At 45.4% G+C, this 17,565-nt stretch overlaps 1 protein-coding gene across 1 annotated transcript in view; it reads left to right on the top strand.

Moving 5' to 3' along the window:
• Positions 1–17,565, top strand: part of MYH16 (myosin heavy chain 16) — a 67,105-nt gene that overhangs the window by 4,996 nt on the left and 44,544 nt on the right. Inside the window, exons 3-15 of the mRNA XM_006150168.3 lie at positions 4,024–4,180; positions 4,902–4,929; positions 5,272–5,368; positions 6,093–6,185; positions 7,659–7,722; positions 8,245–8,343; positions 10,108–10,211; positions 11,208–11,346; positions 11,706–11,974; positions 12,796–12,966; positions 14,621–14,800; positions 16,463–16,589; positions 17,061–17,119. Coding sequence (XP_006150230.1) covers positions 4,024–4,180; positions 4,902–4,929; positions 5,272–5,368; positions 6,093–6,185; positions 7,659–7,722; positions 8,245–8,343; positions 10,108–10,211; positions 11,208–11,346; positions 11,706–11,974; positions 12,796–12,966; positions 14,621–14,800; positions 16,463–16,589; positions 17,061–17,119 — 1,587 coding nt within the window. The remainder of the gene's footprint in view (positions 1–4,023; positions 4,181–4,901; positions 4,930–5,271; positions 5,369–6,092; positions 6,186–7,658; positions 7,723–8,244; positions 8,344–10,107; positions 10,212–11,207; positions 11,347–11,705; positions 11,975–12,795; positions 12,967–14,620; positions 14,801–16,462; positions 16,590–17,060; positions 17,120–17,565) is intronic.

The following is a 17,565-nucleotide window of genomic DNA, read 5'->3' as shown; positions in this document are numbered from 1 at the left end:
CCGCTCAAAAAAAAAAAATAAAAAAAAGAATGTTGATGGGCTTGATGGTTCAGCTCAGGGCTAGGGCTTACTTGGGTCACTCTTCAGCCAAGCCCTTGCTCCTCATGGATAGCCACACCACATCTTTGGACTAAGGAACTGCAACCTCTGCAGCAATATGGCCCAAGGGACAAGGGCAGGGGTCACCTCTTAAATTGAACCACTGACTAAACCACTCTGGCAGGTAGAGGCTGTTCCTACAGCTGCAACTACTTCCCTCTCATAACCCCCCTGACCAAACAAGGACATAACTGGCTTCCAGACTGCTACCTGCCCCCATCCTGCCACTGAAACAAGGCTGGAGGGTAAAAGTGACTCAGTGGCATGAGACATTGTGTGTCATACTCTCAACTACGTTTTCCTTATCTTCTCTTTGCTTCTTTGTGGGGGAGGGGGACAGGGATCATTTTCTATTTAATGTTTCCTTTTAAAAATTCAACATGTTGCAGTTAGGCTAAGAGAAAGCTGACCACTTGGTTCTACTTGGACCAAGGTAGAAAAGTTTGTCGTTGTTTTAGTTTTAGTTTTTATTTCTTGCATGAGTGAAAGAGACAGACAAAGAGACAGTACCCCCAGTAAATCTATTGGTCCCAATCATGATCTACCTCTACCCTCAGCCAGCCCTAGATCATGGGATCATGCCTAGCACACTCAGGGAAGTCTCTGGATACTAACATGGAACCTTCCCACCTGGGTCAGCTTTACAGTGTCACAGCTACGCCACTATCCTGCCCCAAAAATAAAAGATTGTAAAGCTGAATTGAAAAGACGTGCATAGTGGAAGCATCAGAAGTCAATGTCCAGGGACCAGCAGTTAGCGTAATGGCTATGTCGCTGGACTCCCACATAGTCGATCGTGGTTCGAGTCCCGGACCCAGTGGCTTAAACTCACACTGGGCGCGTGTGCATGCGTGCCCAAGATCCTGAGAGGAGAACAGAGGAGAAGGGATGGCGGCGTGGCCATCCCCCTGGGGGGGGGGTGATTTCTCGCTTTCTGTCTCTCTGTCTCTCTCTGTCTATCTGGCAAGCGCACACGCCCTATAGCAAAAACCTCTGCAAAAAAAAAAAAAAAAAAAAAAAAAGTCAATGTCCAGCAAAGAGAAAGGAAGTTTTGGGACCCACTGAAATGGCCATATTTCATTTACTACCTCTTGATTTTTCTGTCCACCACTCTTTTTAAATGGCTTTTTTTTTTTTATTTTACAAAATTGCAAATTTGGACAGAGAAGAGAAGTCAGGGTCTCTTTGTAAGAGTAGACTAAACGCCCGGACCAGCAGATGGTGTAGAGGTTATGTCACTGGACTCCCAAATGGCTGACTGCAGTTCAAGTCCTGGCCCTAGTGGCCTAAAACTCACGGCAGGCACATGTGTGTGATTGCTCAAGATCCCAGGAAGACAATGGAGGAGACGGGATTGAGGCATGGGCATCCCCTCTGGGTGGTGATTTCTCACTTTCCCTCTCATTGTCTCTGTCTCTCTCCTGTGGGCTTACGCACCCTAAGGGAAAAACCTCTCAAAAAAAAAAAAAAGAGTAGATTAAACCCAGCTGCCCAGCAGTAAGGACCTATGTCTACACAGGAAGGACCCTGCAGCTATTAAAACACCCCAAAGGGGAGGGGGGCAGCAGGTGGCATGGTGGTTAAGGGTGTTGGACTCCCATGTGGCTGACTGTGGTTCAAGTCCCAGACCTGGTGGCTTACTTTCTCACTTTCCCTCTCTCTCTCTAGTAAAATTTAAAAAAAAAAGAAAAAAAATTAAAAAAAAAAAAAAAAAAAAAAAACTTTAAAAAAAAGAAACCACCCCGGAGCCAGCAAGTGGTGTGGTGGTTAAGCACTCTGGACTCCCACGTGGCCAACCACAGTTCGAGTCCTGGACTAGGTGACTGGCTTTCTCTCTCTCTCACTCTCTCTCTATCTCTATCTCTCTCTCAATGTGTCCCTCTCTGGTCAAAGTAAAATAAATAAATAAAATAAAGAGATCAATAAAAAAATTAAAAGCACCCCAAAGGGGACCAGCACATGGTATAATGGTTACATTGCTGGACTCCCACATGACCAACCATGGTTCAAGTCCTGGACCCGGAGACTTGAAACTCATGCTGGGCACATGTGTGTGCATGCCCAAAATCCCAAGAGGATAATGGAGAAGAAGGGATTGCAATATGGCCATCCTCCCTAGGAAGTGATTTCTCATTTTCTGTCTTTCTGTCTCTGGCGAGTGCACACACCCTATAGCAAAAATCTCTCTCTAAATAAAACAAAAAAAAAAAAGTGGGGGGGCCAACAGGTAGCATGGTGGTTAAGGTACTGGATTCTCACATAGTGGGCTGCGGTTTGGGTCCTGGACCAGGTGGCTTGATTTCTCACTCTTCGTCCCCCACCCCCATCTCTCTCTGATTAAATAAAAATAATAATAATGAAGAAAATAATTTTTAGAATTATTTTATTTAACTTTATTTATTACTATTATTATTTTGCAGTTTGACAAGTCAGAGAGAGAGGAAAAGTGAGAAAACAAGTCACCCAGTTTAGGACTTGAACCATCGTCAGTCATGTGGGAGTCCAACACCTTTAAGCACCATACCACCTGCTGGCCCCTAAATAAATAATTTGTTTAAAAAAAAAAATAGAAGTCTCTCAGTGAACCCTTGTGGAAAATCTCTCTGGTGTATTAAGTAGAAAAAGCAATATATAAGGCGATATTACTGAACACTGTATCTTTTGTTTTAAAAACAAGAGAGAGGGACTAAGAATGTGTCACTAGGTTTGTACATGCATCATAAATCATAGGAAGAGGTCAAAGAAATGAACACACACTCTCCTGTGGAAGGAGAAAGTGGTAGGCACTGAACAGGTGAGGGGACTTTTTGCTCTGTGCATGTCTATACAGTCACTGTGTTAGCTATTCAAATAATTAAACCAAAAGAAAATTAAACAAATATACAGATGCTCTTTGACTTACAATGTGGTTATGTCTGGACAAGTCTATCATAAAATGAAAATATTGTAAGCCAAAATTGTATTTAGTACACCTAAATTACTGAACATTATAGCTAAACCTGCTCAGCACACTTTTATTAGTCCACAGTTGGGCAAAATTATCAGGCACAGGAGCCAGCAGGTGGTATAGTGGTTAAGGTGCTGGACTCCCACATGGCTGACCACAGTTCAAGTCCTAGATCCAGTGGCTTGAACTCATGGCAGAGACATGTGCATGCTTGCCCAAAATCCCAGGAAGAAAATAAAAGAGAAGGGATTGTAGTGTGGCCATGCGTCTTGAGGGGTGATTTCTTACTTTCCCTTTCATTGTCTGTCCTTCCAGCAAGCGCACAGGCCCTAAGGCAACCCCCCAACAACAACAATAAAAAGCTAGCATAAAGCCATTTTATAATGAAGTATTGTATGTCTTCTATAATTCACTGAATACTGTACCAAGGGGACCAGAGGATGGCATAATGGTTATGTCGCTGGACTCCCACATAATCGACTGCGGTTCGAGTCCTGGGCTTGGCAGCTTAAAACTCACACCAGATTTGTGTGCATGCGTGCCCAAAATCCCGGAAGGAGATTGGAGGAAAAGGGATTGTGGCATGGGCATGCTCCCTGGGGAGTGATTTCTCGCTTTCTGTCTCTCTGTCTCTCCAGCGAGTGCATGTGCCCTATAGCAAAAGAACTCTCTCTCAGAAAAAAACTATACTGAAAAATAGAATGCTTGTATGGGTACTCAAAGCATGATTTCTACTGAATGTGTATAGCTTTGCACCATCTAAAGTAAAATAATCCTAAATCAGATTATAAATCAGGGACCTTCTGTAAAATTAAGAGATTTGTTTTGTTTAATGACCAAAGACTCAGGCACACTTAGATTTTCTCCCAGGACGTCTGTTTTGCTCTCAGCCTGCTCTAGGGACCCAGAGGGAACTCACTTGAGGGAAGAGGGCCCAGAAGAGAGGGCCAGCTAACAGCTTCCTTCCCTCCTACCAGACCTACTCGGGCTTGTTCTGTGTGACAGTCAACCCCTATAGGTGGCTACCCATCTATGGGGCCCGTGTGGCCAACATGTACAAGGGCAAGAAACGTACGGAGATGCCGCCACACCTCTTCTCCATCTCTGACAACGCCTACCACGACATGCTCATGGGTGCGTAGGGTGGGGTCTTCTGGGGTTGGGGTGGCAGGAGATAAGCCTTCCTTTGCCATTGTGGCTCTAAACACATGAAGACCATGTGCTACCCAGACCTAGCCCTGACCCTGCACCACCTGCTGAAATTTTTTGTTAAATGTTGAGCAGCAGTAACAGCCAGTGCTTGTGATGTAAATATCAGGTACACGTGCTGAGTGCATGTCCCGGCCAGGCACAGCCCCACTCCATGCCCTCTCATTTAAGCTTCACAAACCCACAGATGCCAAATTCAGTTACTTCCTCAGAACTCAGTCACTTGTAAGCATTACCTGTACAGTGTTTGCTGCACTTCATTAAATAATTTTTATTACCTTTTGTTGAGTTGTTGGGAAAGTCATGATGCATTTTTGCATAGAATAATACATCATGACTTTCCAGACAGGTTAATATTTTGTTCTGCATACAACTGGGTAGCCTTATGGCCATAGAGAATGGGTTGGTAGAGACAGAGTGGCTGGAAAATTCTCACCCTTTCTCCAAGGGCCTCACTGCAATGATGGGCACATGGCATAGATCCCACAGGATCCTGGGTTTTGAGTTTTTGGCCTTCAAGTATGGTCGAGGCCCCTCTCTGAGTGGGTGGAATTTGGGGAAGGGCTGACTGGGTGGGATTGTGCCAAATCCTACTTTCTAAATGTTTCCTAATTACACCTTCCTGTGGCTGTTTCCTTCCCTACAGATCGTGAAAATCAGTCTATGCTAATCACGTAAGTGTCTCTTCTGTCTCTCAGTCTATATACATATAATTAGGTCTGTGCCTTACACATATAATTAAACCTTCTTAGAATTAATTGGGAGACTTTGTGCAGAGCTCTACAGGCAGTGAGTGGGCTTAGCAGGGCAAGTAAGGCTGCTCCTGCTAAATGCCTGGGGAGGACACTAATGTCCCCAAGGCATGGCCACCTGCCCCTCTGTCCAGGATCTAGGTGGAGAAATGTAAATAGAAACTTGTAGCTTTTGTTTGCTTTCTTTGTCTGCGGCCAATTCCCCCCCCCCATACACACACACACTTCCTGCTTCTCTTGTCCACTTCCATGACCCACCTGCAGTGGAGAATCTGGTGCTGGCAAGACTGAGAACACGAAGAAGGTCATCCAGTATTTTGCCAACATCGGAGGAACTGGCAAGCAGTCCTCGGATAAGAAGGTAGGGCCGTTTGGGTGGGTGAACTCAGGGTCTGTTTCTCATCTTCTGTGGCTCACACAGCAGAACCCATTCTCCCTCACAGGCAGTCTGTGGATCAGGGCCATTTTATAGATGATGAGACTAAGGCCTAGAGAGAAGCAACTTGGTTAGGTCACACAGGCAGAAGGTGGCTGTAGACCAGGGTCTCCTACGACTGGATTGGTTTGACTGTCTCAGGCCACATATGCCCCAGAAAGACAAGTGGCAAAACCACATGTGCTTGGCAGAGGAGAAACATGAAAGTGGGCTCTTCATTAAGCTGCTTCCATAGGCCCTAGGCACCCCAGAAGCATGAGGAGCATTAGCTGGGCCAGCAGCAGCTGCAAAAGCTGACAAAGAGAAAAGAGGAGCTTCAGAGGAAGACCAAGGATGCATGGGGAGGGTTTTCAGGCTCCCTCAGGGGTCTCTCCACCAACAGCAAAGTGAGGAAGCAATAGCTGAGAATCAAGGCAGAGTGGCTGCCAATGTCCCCAGGTACCCCTCTTGGTGTCATGGGGCTGTAAAAGGACAGACAGTGGCCCTCCTCCCAGGTCACTACATGAGGCTCATCCAGCTCTGACTTCCCAATCTCCCCAAGGCCATATCCCTCTTGGATTCCTGGCATGCAAACCACTGTCATTGTCAAGTCTAGTTCCTTAGCCCTGGATTGTTAGGCAGCAGCCAACTGGTGTTTCTTTCTGGTCAGGGGTCCCTGGAGGATCAAATCATCCAGGCAAACCCTGTGCTGGAGGCCTTCGGAAATGCCAAGACCACCAGGAACAACAACTCCTCTCGCTTCGTAAGTGTGAGCATGGCAATAGCAGCCCCCAGGGGTGGTAAAACAGGTGTCATGGCCCCATTTCAGGTAAGAGAATTGAGGCTGATTTAAACTAAGGTGAAGAGGACAGGCAAGCTAAGGCATCTCCCTCTCAGCAATACCCTGTGCTGGAGGCCTTCGGAAATGCCAAGACCACCAGGAACAACAACTCCTCTCGCTTCGTAAGTGTGAGCATGGCAATAGCAGCCCCCAGGGGTGGTAAAACAGGTGTCATGGCCCCATTTCAGGTAAGAGAATTGAGGCTGATTTAAACTAAGGTGAAGAGGACAGGCAAGCTAAGGCATCTCCCTCTCAGCAATTAAATATATACATATATATATATACATATAGATCTTGATTTATAAGCATGTATACATGTGAATGAGAGTGAGAGAGAATAGTGAGAGAGAAGCACTCTTCACAACATCCAGTTGGACTGTGATACTCTTCCTACAGTCTCCTCCAGCCTGACAGATCTTGGGCACTTGCACATGTGCCCAGTGTGTTTCAGGCTGATCGGGCTGAGATATGTGGGATCTGTCTTCTTTTGAGGAGTGGATTACTACTGTGCCGTGGAGCTGGCCCCTTATACTTTTAAGGAGTATAAATAAGGGTCTGAATGGCAAACAAAACCCACTTTAGTTTAACTTACACCAAAGGACTTTGATGCAGAGACTTGCAATATGGTGATGGTGGTGCTGAGAAGTTACACAGGGGCACCAGAAAGTCCAAGGAGCAGAAAGTTGTGGTACCTTATAGCCTGGAGGGATGTTGGAACAGTGCTGTCTCTAGAGCCTTGGTGGGTTCTGAACCCAATGCAGACATCTAGTGGGACCTGAGATCACTGCAGGAATTCAGCACTACCCAAGCCTCTGTCCAAGGAAGACCGATGCTTTGGCCTTTTCCTTTTGACTCCCTGGTCTCTTCTAGGGCCTCTCACTGGCTGAGCCCAGAGGGCTGCCAGGGGAGCCTGGGATGGGGCCTGGCAGAGGTTGGGGCAGGTAAAGAACACAAGTGAGGGCAAACAGGCCCAGAAGTAGCTAAGATGGGTATTTGTGGCTCTGCCACAAGCTAGGGAGTAGAATGAAATGTCTCTTGATAAGGAGACTTGGTAAGGTGCTCCCTACCATCTGGCTGCCTGGCCAAATTCCCACAATGCCCTGCCTCTTAGCAGAATTCCAACTCCCAGCTCCTCCTGATAAGCACACCTCTCCCCTACAGATGTTCCAAACCACAGATCCTAGATTTAGTTACGAGACCTATCTATCTCCTTCTCTACCTATTTTCCTGGGAAATCCTCTGGTGCTGTTGGGCCTGGTTATATCCCATGCAGCCCTCTTTGAATTCATGGGGGCTGTCTACAAGCAGCCCTTGGCCATGTCTGTCTGAGCCACATATTGCTCTAAAGCTATGGGCAACCTCCCACCAGACCCCTCCTTTTTCTTTCCTGCTCAGGGCAAGTTCATCCGAATCCACTTTGGAACCACAGGCAAACTGGCTGGAGCCGACATCGAGAGCTGTAAGTCAGGCCCCTTTTGGAGGGCTCATCTGGGCTAGACAAGCTACATAATTTTGGGGGCCCAGAACAGAATTAAAGTGAGGGAACTTTATTCAAAAAATATTAAAAATTTTGGAGTGGAGAGGAAGGGATTGCAGTGGGGCCATCCCCTTTGAGAGGGAAGGATTTCTCACTTTCCCTCTGTCTGTCTCTCTCTTCTCTGGCAAGCACGCATGCCTATGGGGGAGGGGGGATTAAGATTAAAAAATAATCTTAAAGCAGCAACAGAAAGGTACTAAACCAAGTGCTAGGCTCTTCTGAGGGTAGCCTGTCACCATGCCCTGGAGGCCAGCCCTGCTCCCAGCTCCCCTCATTGGCAGTCCGGCCTCCCTGAGGTCTTCTGTCGGAAAGAGGGAATAATGGGGCCCACCACTGTCAATTGCACTGAGCTCCATGGGGAGGGGAGTCCTGCTTTTCATGGAACTCTGAACTCCAGGTAGAATGGATCTATACCTACCAGTATCTTTGCTTATTCTTTTGCAGATCTCTTAGAGAAATCCCGTGTCATCTCACAGCAAGCAGCTGAGAGAGGCTACCATATTTTCTACCAGATCCTCTCTAACAAGAAGCCTGAGCTTGTTGGTAAAGATCTTTATGTCTGTGTGTTTGCCCTGAACTCGCTTTTCTTCTCTTTTCCATGACAAAAGATTTCCCATGTGGGAGGGATCTCCTGTCATCCCTGTGGTTCTGTGATAACCCTTTTGGTTTAAAGATTTATGGATGGATCACAGGGAACTTTTTCAAAATTCTGCTTACACATCTCATCCTCACAACAGCCATATGAGGAATAACAGCACGGTGGGCTCATTTCACAGATGGAGCTTTGTCATGCCTGAGACATGGACCTGGGATATGAGGCTTTAGATCCTCTGAGCCTGACACTCAGATGCACAGGGGGGTCAGCCGATGCCCACAGATGGCCCTGCCAGTGCTTACATGCACAGTAACAGCAGGTTTTCCTCTGGGGGGGATGGGAGGACATAGCCTACACTGGTGCACAGCTTAGAGAAGAGTACACTCACCTACTCAACTGAACATCCTTGTACAGGCACAATATGCTCAACTGTCCATGGCAGACCTGCTCAGGTCATAAGGACATAAGGTAGGAAGAGAATGAAGACTTGATCTCCCACACATATACCTCCTAACCCAGGCAGATATGAGGGCATTGGGCACCATCCCCCACCTACTAGTGGGTTTTATTTTGGTTGGATGTGGTATACTTTTAAATTAATAGATTGACTTCACATAAAAATCCAGTTTCCTAACTTCTTAGTGTAGCAGAAGAGCCAGCACTTCTGAGTCTGCCCTCTGGTATCACGAATCAGAGTAGCTGAGTGGTGGTGATCCCTCTGGCTAGAATTCAAGCTTTCTGTCTCTCTCTCTCTCTCTCTGAGAGAGATTTTTACTACAGGGCATGTGTGCTTGCCAGAGAGACAGAAAGTGAGAAATTACACCCTCCCCCTCGTCCCAGAGAGAAGGCTATGCCACAATCCTTTCTCTTCCATTCTCCTCTTAGGATTTTGGGTGCACACACATGCACGCACGTACACACGCACCCAGAGTGAGTTTCAAGCCATCAAGTCCAGGACTCGAACCATAGTAGGCCATGTGGGAGCCCAACGATGTAACCATTATGCCATCTGCTGGTCCTGAGCTCAAGCTCTCTTGTTCACCATACTCCCCACCAAGCCCTATTGCCTCCTTGACAGTGACAGAGAGTAGTAGCTACTATTGATCTTCTTTCTTGAACTGTAATTTTTCTCTATAGCAAAGATAAAATGAAAGGAAAACATTTTTTGTATCCATGTCTCTTCCAAAAGTGAAAAAAAATAAAAATAAAAAAGACCAAGACAGGAGCACATCTGAAGAAAAATGGGAGTGAGCATATTTCTTTGTAAAAAGCGTCAACATTCTCATTCATACTACATGCAAGTGATTGTATTGCCCATTGCAGCATTGTGTTACCTTCTGCATTAAAGTATGACTCGTTCTTTACAAGAGAGAGGAGGGAGAATAATAATTCATTTATTCTCCAAGTAGCTCTGACTAGGTTCCAGGTACTAAGCCAAGGATCAGATCACACAGCCAAATCACTGTGACCTTGTCACCAACCTAAATCTTATAGGATTTCATTTGAGTCCCTTTGTGACTCTGGGTGATCCTAGAGGCCAGAGTCCATGTCTTATTCAGCTCTGCCACCCTCAGGATGCCCATCATCCTGTCTGGCATGTAAGATGCACTTAGTGGTTCTTCTGAATCTACTTTGGTTAAAATGTTGGCTAGAAGTGAAAGAGAAGAAAACCACAGGTCACCAGGCTGTGTTTGGTTTTGTGCTCTTGACAGAAAGTTTACTGCTGGTCCCCAACCCTAAGGAGTACCACTGGGTGAGCCAGGGTGTCACCGTGGTAGATAACATGGACGACGGGGAGGAGCTGCAGATCACAGATGTGAGTGAATGGGCATGGCTGGTGCAGGGCAGGGAGGACCTGGACAGGGTGGGATGGGAGCCTGCTCAGAGCTGCCACGCAGAGACCCAGATTCTTCCTTGGAGAATTCTGGGGCTGCAGTTGGCATTTATCCCAAGTCTATTGTAGCAATCATAATTTTTCTTTTTGGAGGTGATATAGAATTCCACAAGAACTTCAGGGGCCAGCTGCCCCACGTAAAACTTTTCTTCGTCAGCCCAGCAGAAAATGACTCCCTTGTCTTCCCTGTCTTCATTGCACACTTAGCCTCCTTCTCTTATGACAGTGAGCACTTGTGACTTCCATTAAGAGTATTTGTGTTTGACGCCTTCTCTCCTTTCAGGGACAGATTGATTCCTGATTCATCTTTGCTTTCCCCACTCCCAGTACCTAGCCTGTAGCTTTAACAATAACAATGATAATATCAGGGTCTTCAGAAAGTTTGTGGAAAATGTGTATTATGAAAATCTGTGCATGAATTTTAAGGTGTTTTGTTTTATTTGCACCAAAATAAACTCATACTTTAATTTTGTTTTTCCATGAATTTTTTTAAGTAAAGCCATAATAATAATAATGCTTCCCTATATTGGGCACTTACTATGTATCAAGCACTAAATCTATCAGATAGTAGGAAAAACTGTCACCTACTATCCACATTTTGCAGATGGCTAAACAGAGGCCAGAGAGGTTAAATAAATAAAATTACTATAGTGTTGTGTCTACTATCCACATTTTGCAGATGGCTAAACAAAGGAAAGAGAGGTTAAATAAATAAAATGACTATAGTGTTGTTTATCTGGCTGGGCTCCTTGGAAAAGAAAGCAGACCTTTCCCTGTTGAGAATGTGCCTGACTCCAGAGTACATACCCAGCCGCAGTGGCCCATTGGTACAGCCCCACAGTGGTAGTCCTGTGGCCTCCACTATGTGGAATAAGAAGCTAGGAGTCTCTTGCCTTTCTCTTCCCTATTGCTTCGCAGGTTGCCTTTGATGTGCTAGGCTTCAGTGCTGAGGAGAAGATTGGTGTCTATAAGCTGACTGGGGGCATCATGCACTTTGGAAACATGAAGTTCAAGCAGAAACCCAGAGAAGAGCAAGCTGAAGTGGACACCACCGAGGGTAGGTTTGGGGCTGGGGCTGTTCAGGGATGAGGCAGTGGTGGCAGGGCCCTTCTTTCTGAGGCTTTGTGACCATTTCAGAATCATGCCAGGTATTTTCAGATTCTCTAGTTGCCATAAACCGAGGATGGGGGATGTTCAGACATCAGTATGCTCAGAGAGGGACAATGGAGACATGGTATCCTGCTTTACCCCTTAAACAAATGTAGAAGTTACCTTGATCTTTTTCTTATTGGAAAAATGGGGTCTCTGCTACTCTCTCTTTTACCCCCTTTCCAGACCATGATAGATGGTGCTGGGTCACTCCCTGGCATGGCACTACCTTTCTGTCACTCATCTGTTCTTTCCATTCCTTCTCAGTGGCTGACAAAGTCGCCCATCTCATGGGTCTCAATTCCGGTGAACTCCAAAAGGGTATCACCAGGCCTCGAGTCAAAGTAGGCAATGAATTCGTGCAAAAGGGCCAGAATATGGAACAGTGCAACAACTCAATCGGTGCTCTGGGCAAAGCCGTCTATGACAAGATGTTCAAGTGGCTGGTGGTGAGGATTAACAAAACCTTGGACACCAAGATGCAGCGGCAGTTCTTCATTGGAGTACTGGACATTGCTGGCTTCGAGATCTTTGAGGTGTGCCTGGGTTCATGTTTGGTTTCTGCTTTGGCAGTGGCTGTCCTCCTTCTATAAGCTACTTTCCACCATGATTCTCTTGTTTCTCATCTTGGTCTTGGGGCAGATCAATCCAATCTGTTTACCACTGGATCTCTGAGTTTTGAACTCCAGAAATTTCCATCTTCATTTACATGGTGCCAAGTCACAAATAATGGTGTGCATTTAATGGGTAGAAGGAGTGGTATCAATTCATACTATGGCAATTTGGCAAATACTACAAATCAGGGTGGTTTTGTTTTACTTTGTTTTGAGAAAGAAAGCTGATTGACCAGTACATTACTGGTAACCCTCTACATCTTCTTTAGCGAAAAAAAGAGCCTGTAAATCCCTCAAATTCCTTTACCCTACAGATGAGACTGAGGAAAAACTACAGAGAGAGAGAGGAAAGCTGCCTACAGGCATACAGCATGTCAGATCCATAAAGCATTTCAAGTGATTTCCATCCTTGGAAAGAAAATGGTTCTTTCCACAATGAATTTCATTCACTCCACAAGGCTGGAGTCTGGCTGCCTGGGTTTCTGGCCCCAGTATCACTATTGTATGACTCAAGGCATGTGTTAAACTACTCTGCCTCTGCAGGGAAGGGTAATGAAGCATCACTTCTCACAGGGCTGATGGGTCCATTGACCAAATGGACAATGTTAAGGCACTTGGTTATATGCCTAATACTCTGAACCCTTGGCAGATTTTCACCATCCAAGTGGTTTCCTCATTCTGTCCTGGCAGAGACGCTCTCTGTGCCTGTACTGATGCCTCCTTCTGTCTTCCTGGTACCACAGTTCAACAGCTTTGAGCAGCTATGCATCAATTTCACCAATGAGAAGCTGCAGCAGTTCTTCAACCACCACATGTTCGTGCTGGAGCAGGAAGAGTACAAGAGGGAGGGCATAGAGTGGGTCTTCATTGACTTTGGTCTTGACCTGCAGGCCTGCATCGACCTCCTGGAAAAGGTAACCTGGGTAGTCGCCCACACCACTGACCACATTGATTGATTTGACTTCCACTTCCCCTTCCGCACAATGGCAAATACTACAAATCAGGGTGGTTTGTACAATAGTGACTGATCATCACAACCTGCTACAAGAAGGGGTTACTTTTATTACACCCATTTCACAGATAGGAACATTGAAGAACAGAGAACAGAAGTCACTTGTCCAAAGTACCACAGCCTAAGAATGGTAGAGCCAAGCTCTAACATGGGCAGCATGATAGTTTTACCTATAATCACAACACATGGAAGGTCTAGTTCAATAATATGTATTGTTTGATTCTATACAGAAAAAGGATAGAAAAAGAACATTAACAGGACAGAAGATAAAATTTGAACAAAGCCTGTTCATGGTGTTAGATTGGTTAATTCTTGACTCTAGGTATTGCACATACAGTGATTATATTAACAACTTTAAAAGTTGGGCAAAGGATGTATGGGAAACCTTTGCACTATTTTTGCAGTATTTCTGCAAGTCTGAAATTGTTTTAATGTGAAAAGTTAAAAAAAAAGAGGGACCAGCCAGGTGGTGTGGTGGCTAAGGCATCTGGATCCCAAATAGCTGAGTGTGCAGTCCAAGTTCCAATCGGGAGGCATAAAAAATACACTGGGTGTGTGTGTGTGTACATGCCCAAAATCCCAAGAGGAGACTAGAGGAGAAGGGAATGTCCTCTCTCCTGAGGGGGGGCGGGGTGGCCTTTCACTTCCCCTCTCTTTCTTTATCTGGAAAGTGCATGCACTCTGTAGCAAAAAAAAGAAAAAGAAAAAGAAAAAAAGAAAGAAAGAAAAATAAATAAATAAATAAATAAATAAATAAATAAAGCAGACTATCTGCATGCCCTCCCTGTCCCTACTATCTACCCTTCCTGTCCAGTTGTCCCAGAGTCTGAAATTTCTCATTCTTGACTTTGGGGTTAAGTATTACCCTCTTCTAGAAGTCTTTTAAAATCCAGCCTCTCCATGGATAGGAGGCATATTAAGCTACTAATAGCACCCATGAGCTTCCCATTTTTTATATGAGAAGAGACCTAGAACAGCATGAGGCTCCAGGGAAGACCAGTGGAGAACAGCACATAAAAGAGAGTTAAAAACAGAGAGGACAGATGTCACTGACTTCACCATTTTTTCTGAAGGTCAAATTTGCCCAAGGCCACTATTTTTTTGTTTGTTTGTTTTGTTTTGTTTTGTTTTTAATTTGACCAGAGAGAGAGAGAAACAGAAAGGGAGAAAGAAATCTGGCAGGTCCAGGACTCAAATCATGGTCAGCCATGTGGGAATCCAGCACCTTTAACCACCATGCCACCTGCTGGCCCCAAGGCCACGGTTTCATAGGAATACCATTTAAGAAGCAATCTGACCCCTTCATATCTGTCTTCCCTTCTCTTGAGCTCAATGAAGTCTAGCCTCTTTTAAGTCTTAATAGGCCTGGCATTTGAAGACGAGGCCCTGGAATGTCAGGCACTGATCCCAGAGCTCACTGCCCAGAGTCCTGCCAGTTGTGGCTGGCCACAAGAGTGCCTGCTGCATCTCTACCACCAGTTCTAGGCCCAGTGCCAGTATGGCCCTTTTAGGTTTTTCAGCCTCCTTTAATACCATTCTGTCCTCTTCTCTCTTAGCCCATGGGCATCTTCTCTATCTTGGAGGAACAGTGCGTCTTCCCCAAAGCCACAGATGCCACGTTCAAGGCAGCCCTGTATGACAACCACTTGGGCAAATCTAGCAACTTCCTCAAGCCCAAAGGGGGCAAGGGGAAGGGACCTGAGGCCCACTTCGAGCTCGTCCACTATGCAGGCACCGTAAGTCTCACCCTTTGTGGCCACCTGCTGGCAGCTTTCCACTCCCTCTATTGTTGGCCCACTCTGACATGCCCCACCAGGGCTTTCTGCCTCCAACTAGCACAGCCATGGTATAACACGGTGAAAAGACAATTGAAATAAACTCTGGCTCATACTTGCTCATTACTTTTCCATCTGAGAATTCCAAAGCAATGCAGCCGACGATGTCCGTTAGAGAGTTCCTGCCATCTGAACTGTCAGGCCTATGCCATTATCTATGGCCCTCAGTTTGATGGCTGAACTTCAGTCTTGGCCAGAAACAACAATACTTTGAAAAAGAGAAAAAAATTCATGCGCCTATTAATTGCTTCCACCTGAACAAACTAGTGCCTCTGACAGCTAATGACATCTATGGAGTAACTTTTTCACTCATGACAAATTAGGAGAAAAGGAAATTAAGTGCAGCTAGGGCTTAGATTCTATTTGTATAATTAATAGTAAGTAACACTCAACCAGCGAGCTTATAAGAATGCATTTGGTTCCTTGAGAATTCAATGTTGCCGTTAAGCGCCATTACTCCTATTTCCAACAGACTTTGTTGAGACTCCATGGGTTTAACTGCAGGGAAACAACAGCCTTAGGACAGGGCTGTCAGGAAAGCCACAATTGCACTGGGCATTGGAGTCAAGATTTTATGACATCATCAACCATAACAACGCCAATTACTCACAAAATTGATTGGCCAGTACTTAGAGCAAACAGCAGGTTTGAGGCCAAATTGCAGCACTCTGTTCTTCTCACACTGAGATGAGAAAAGCCCACATTTATAGAAATAGAATATTCAAAGTCAAATGGGACCTGTACACTTCCTCAAATAAGGCACAGAAATGATGAATGTCTACGCTGTGTAGGAGATGGAAAACCCTGTTTTTGGCTTTCTATCAACTTTTCTCAGTTCTCTGTGCCCAGTGGAAGGATCTAAAAGGTCCCTTCCTCCTTACCCATCCAACTGGGGCCACATGGTGAAATGGGGAATAGAAATTAGAGCATGTCCAATTACCTTGATACATGCAGACCCCGTCCTGGATGAATAAATGGGGAATAGAAATTAGATCATGTCCAATTACCTCGATACATGCAGACCCCGTCCTGGATGAACAGAGCACCCCCACTTCTACTAGGCACTGACTCTGCAGTATCGTAAGAATGGTTATGTATTCCTCAGCAAGGAAAGACCAGAAATTCTTATAAAGATTTTTTTATGTAGCTTAGGACTCTACCTGTCACTGACAGCAAGCCCACTAGGAAAGAAGACCCAAGGATCAGTGGGGCTCAATATGGCCAGCAGAACAAGCTATGTAAGATAAGGTTGCAGCTCAGGAGATAGTGGCCAGGGAGTCCTGGCTTATGAGCAAATCTCAGAGACAGGGTATTATATGCTGGCAAATTGTAAATGACTAAGAAAGCAGATGACGGGGACTCCAACTCAGACTGGCGTTCAGGGACATCCCAGGACACCAGGAAAGTTATCTGGACAAGTGCTAAAGCCCCAGGAGATAGACCTGAAGGTTAGTCCTGGGAGACCACAGCAGAGCAGAACTGTAGGTATAGGTTCTAGCTGTGGTTCCTGAAAAGGGAATGCTGCACCTAAAATTTACCCACTTACAATCTTTCCTTTTACAGGTGGGTTACAATATCACAGGCTGGCTGGAGAAGAACAAAGACCCCTTAAATGAAACAGTGGTGGGCTTGTTCCAGAAATCAACCCTCGGAATCTTGGCCCTTCTCTTCAAAGAAGAGGAGGCTCCAGGTATGGCTGAGCCCTTGTGGTGTCCAGTCTCCCTGTACTGATACCCTTTAGAGGTCAAAGTGGGAAGGAGACAAAGCTCTTACTTAACTCTTTTAAGGTGAATGAGTGAATAGATGAATGGATGAATGAATGACAATGGTTTAAGGCAGGCCATGGATGACACTGTGATAAATGGATGTGGACTTTTGGGAGTTTCCATCAACTGAATTGATTACTGGGCCTGTACCACCTCTAGTTATAGTGACATTTCTTTGGAAAACACACCCAAATGCCTTATGCTTATTTTTTGCTCCCCCTTTCTCCAATCTGAGGCAAATACCAAGCTCAGCCCTGCTTCTGGTAGATCTCATTTTTCCTGGTGTAAGGGTGCTACCTCATCTTGTCCCAAGATAAGCATTTTTAAAACTAGAGAATACATGTGCTCTGACATAGAGCACTTACTGGTACAAAATGTGCTTGTTTTTTCCTCAGCTGGAAGCAAGAAGCAGAAGAGAGGATCTTCCTTCATGACAGTTTCCAATTTCTACAGGGTGAGTAGGGGCTTCCCCAGAGGTTACCTTGGGTCTAGTGTCTCCAGCCCTCCCTTTCAATGATGTGATGGTCTGGCTATCACTTCATGGTGAAGTGTGGGATGACTTCATTTCTATTCAGTCATTGGAAAAGTCATGACATATTTTTACATAGAAAAACATATCATGACTTTTCTGGAAACCCAATATATTATCTCCTCTTTATTTGAGAAGTCTGTTTCATTCTGAAGGTCACTGAATCACTAGACCAACATGCAGGAAAGATCCTAGGGAAGTTCCAATACAGCTGTGTCATTTTGGGTTGAGAGAGAAAAGAGACTTGTGCAGTATGCAAACTGAGATATCAATGCCAAAGATCTTGTGTCCTTAGCTGACAGGTCTTCTGGGCTGGTCAAAACTTGCACAAAGGTTGGACATTACTAGAAACACCCTCCAAAGTGAAGTGT

The sequence above is a fragment of the Tupaia chinensis genome, unplaced genomic scaffold (genome assembly GCF_000334495.1).
Source record: "Tupaia chinensis unplaced genomic scaffold, TupChi_1.0 Scaffold000279_1, whole genome shotgun sequence".
NCBI classification, from domain to species: Eukaryota; Metazoa; Chordata; class Mammalia; order Scandentia; family Tupaiidae; genus Tupaia; species Tupaia belangeri.
This window is presented reverse-complemented; position numbering and strand designations above follow the sequence as displayed.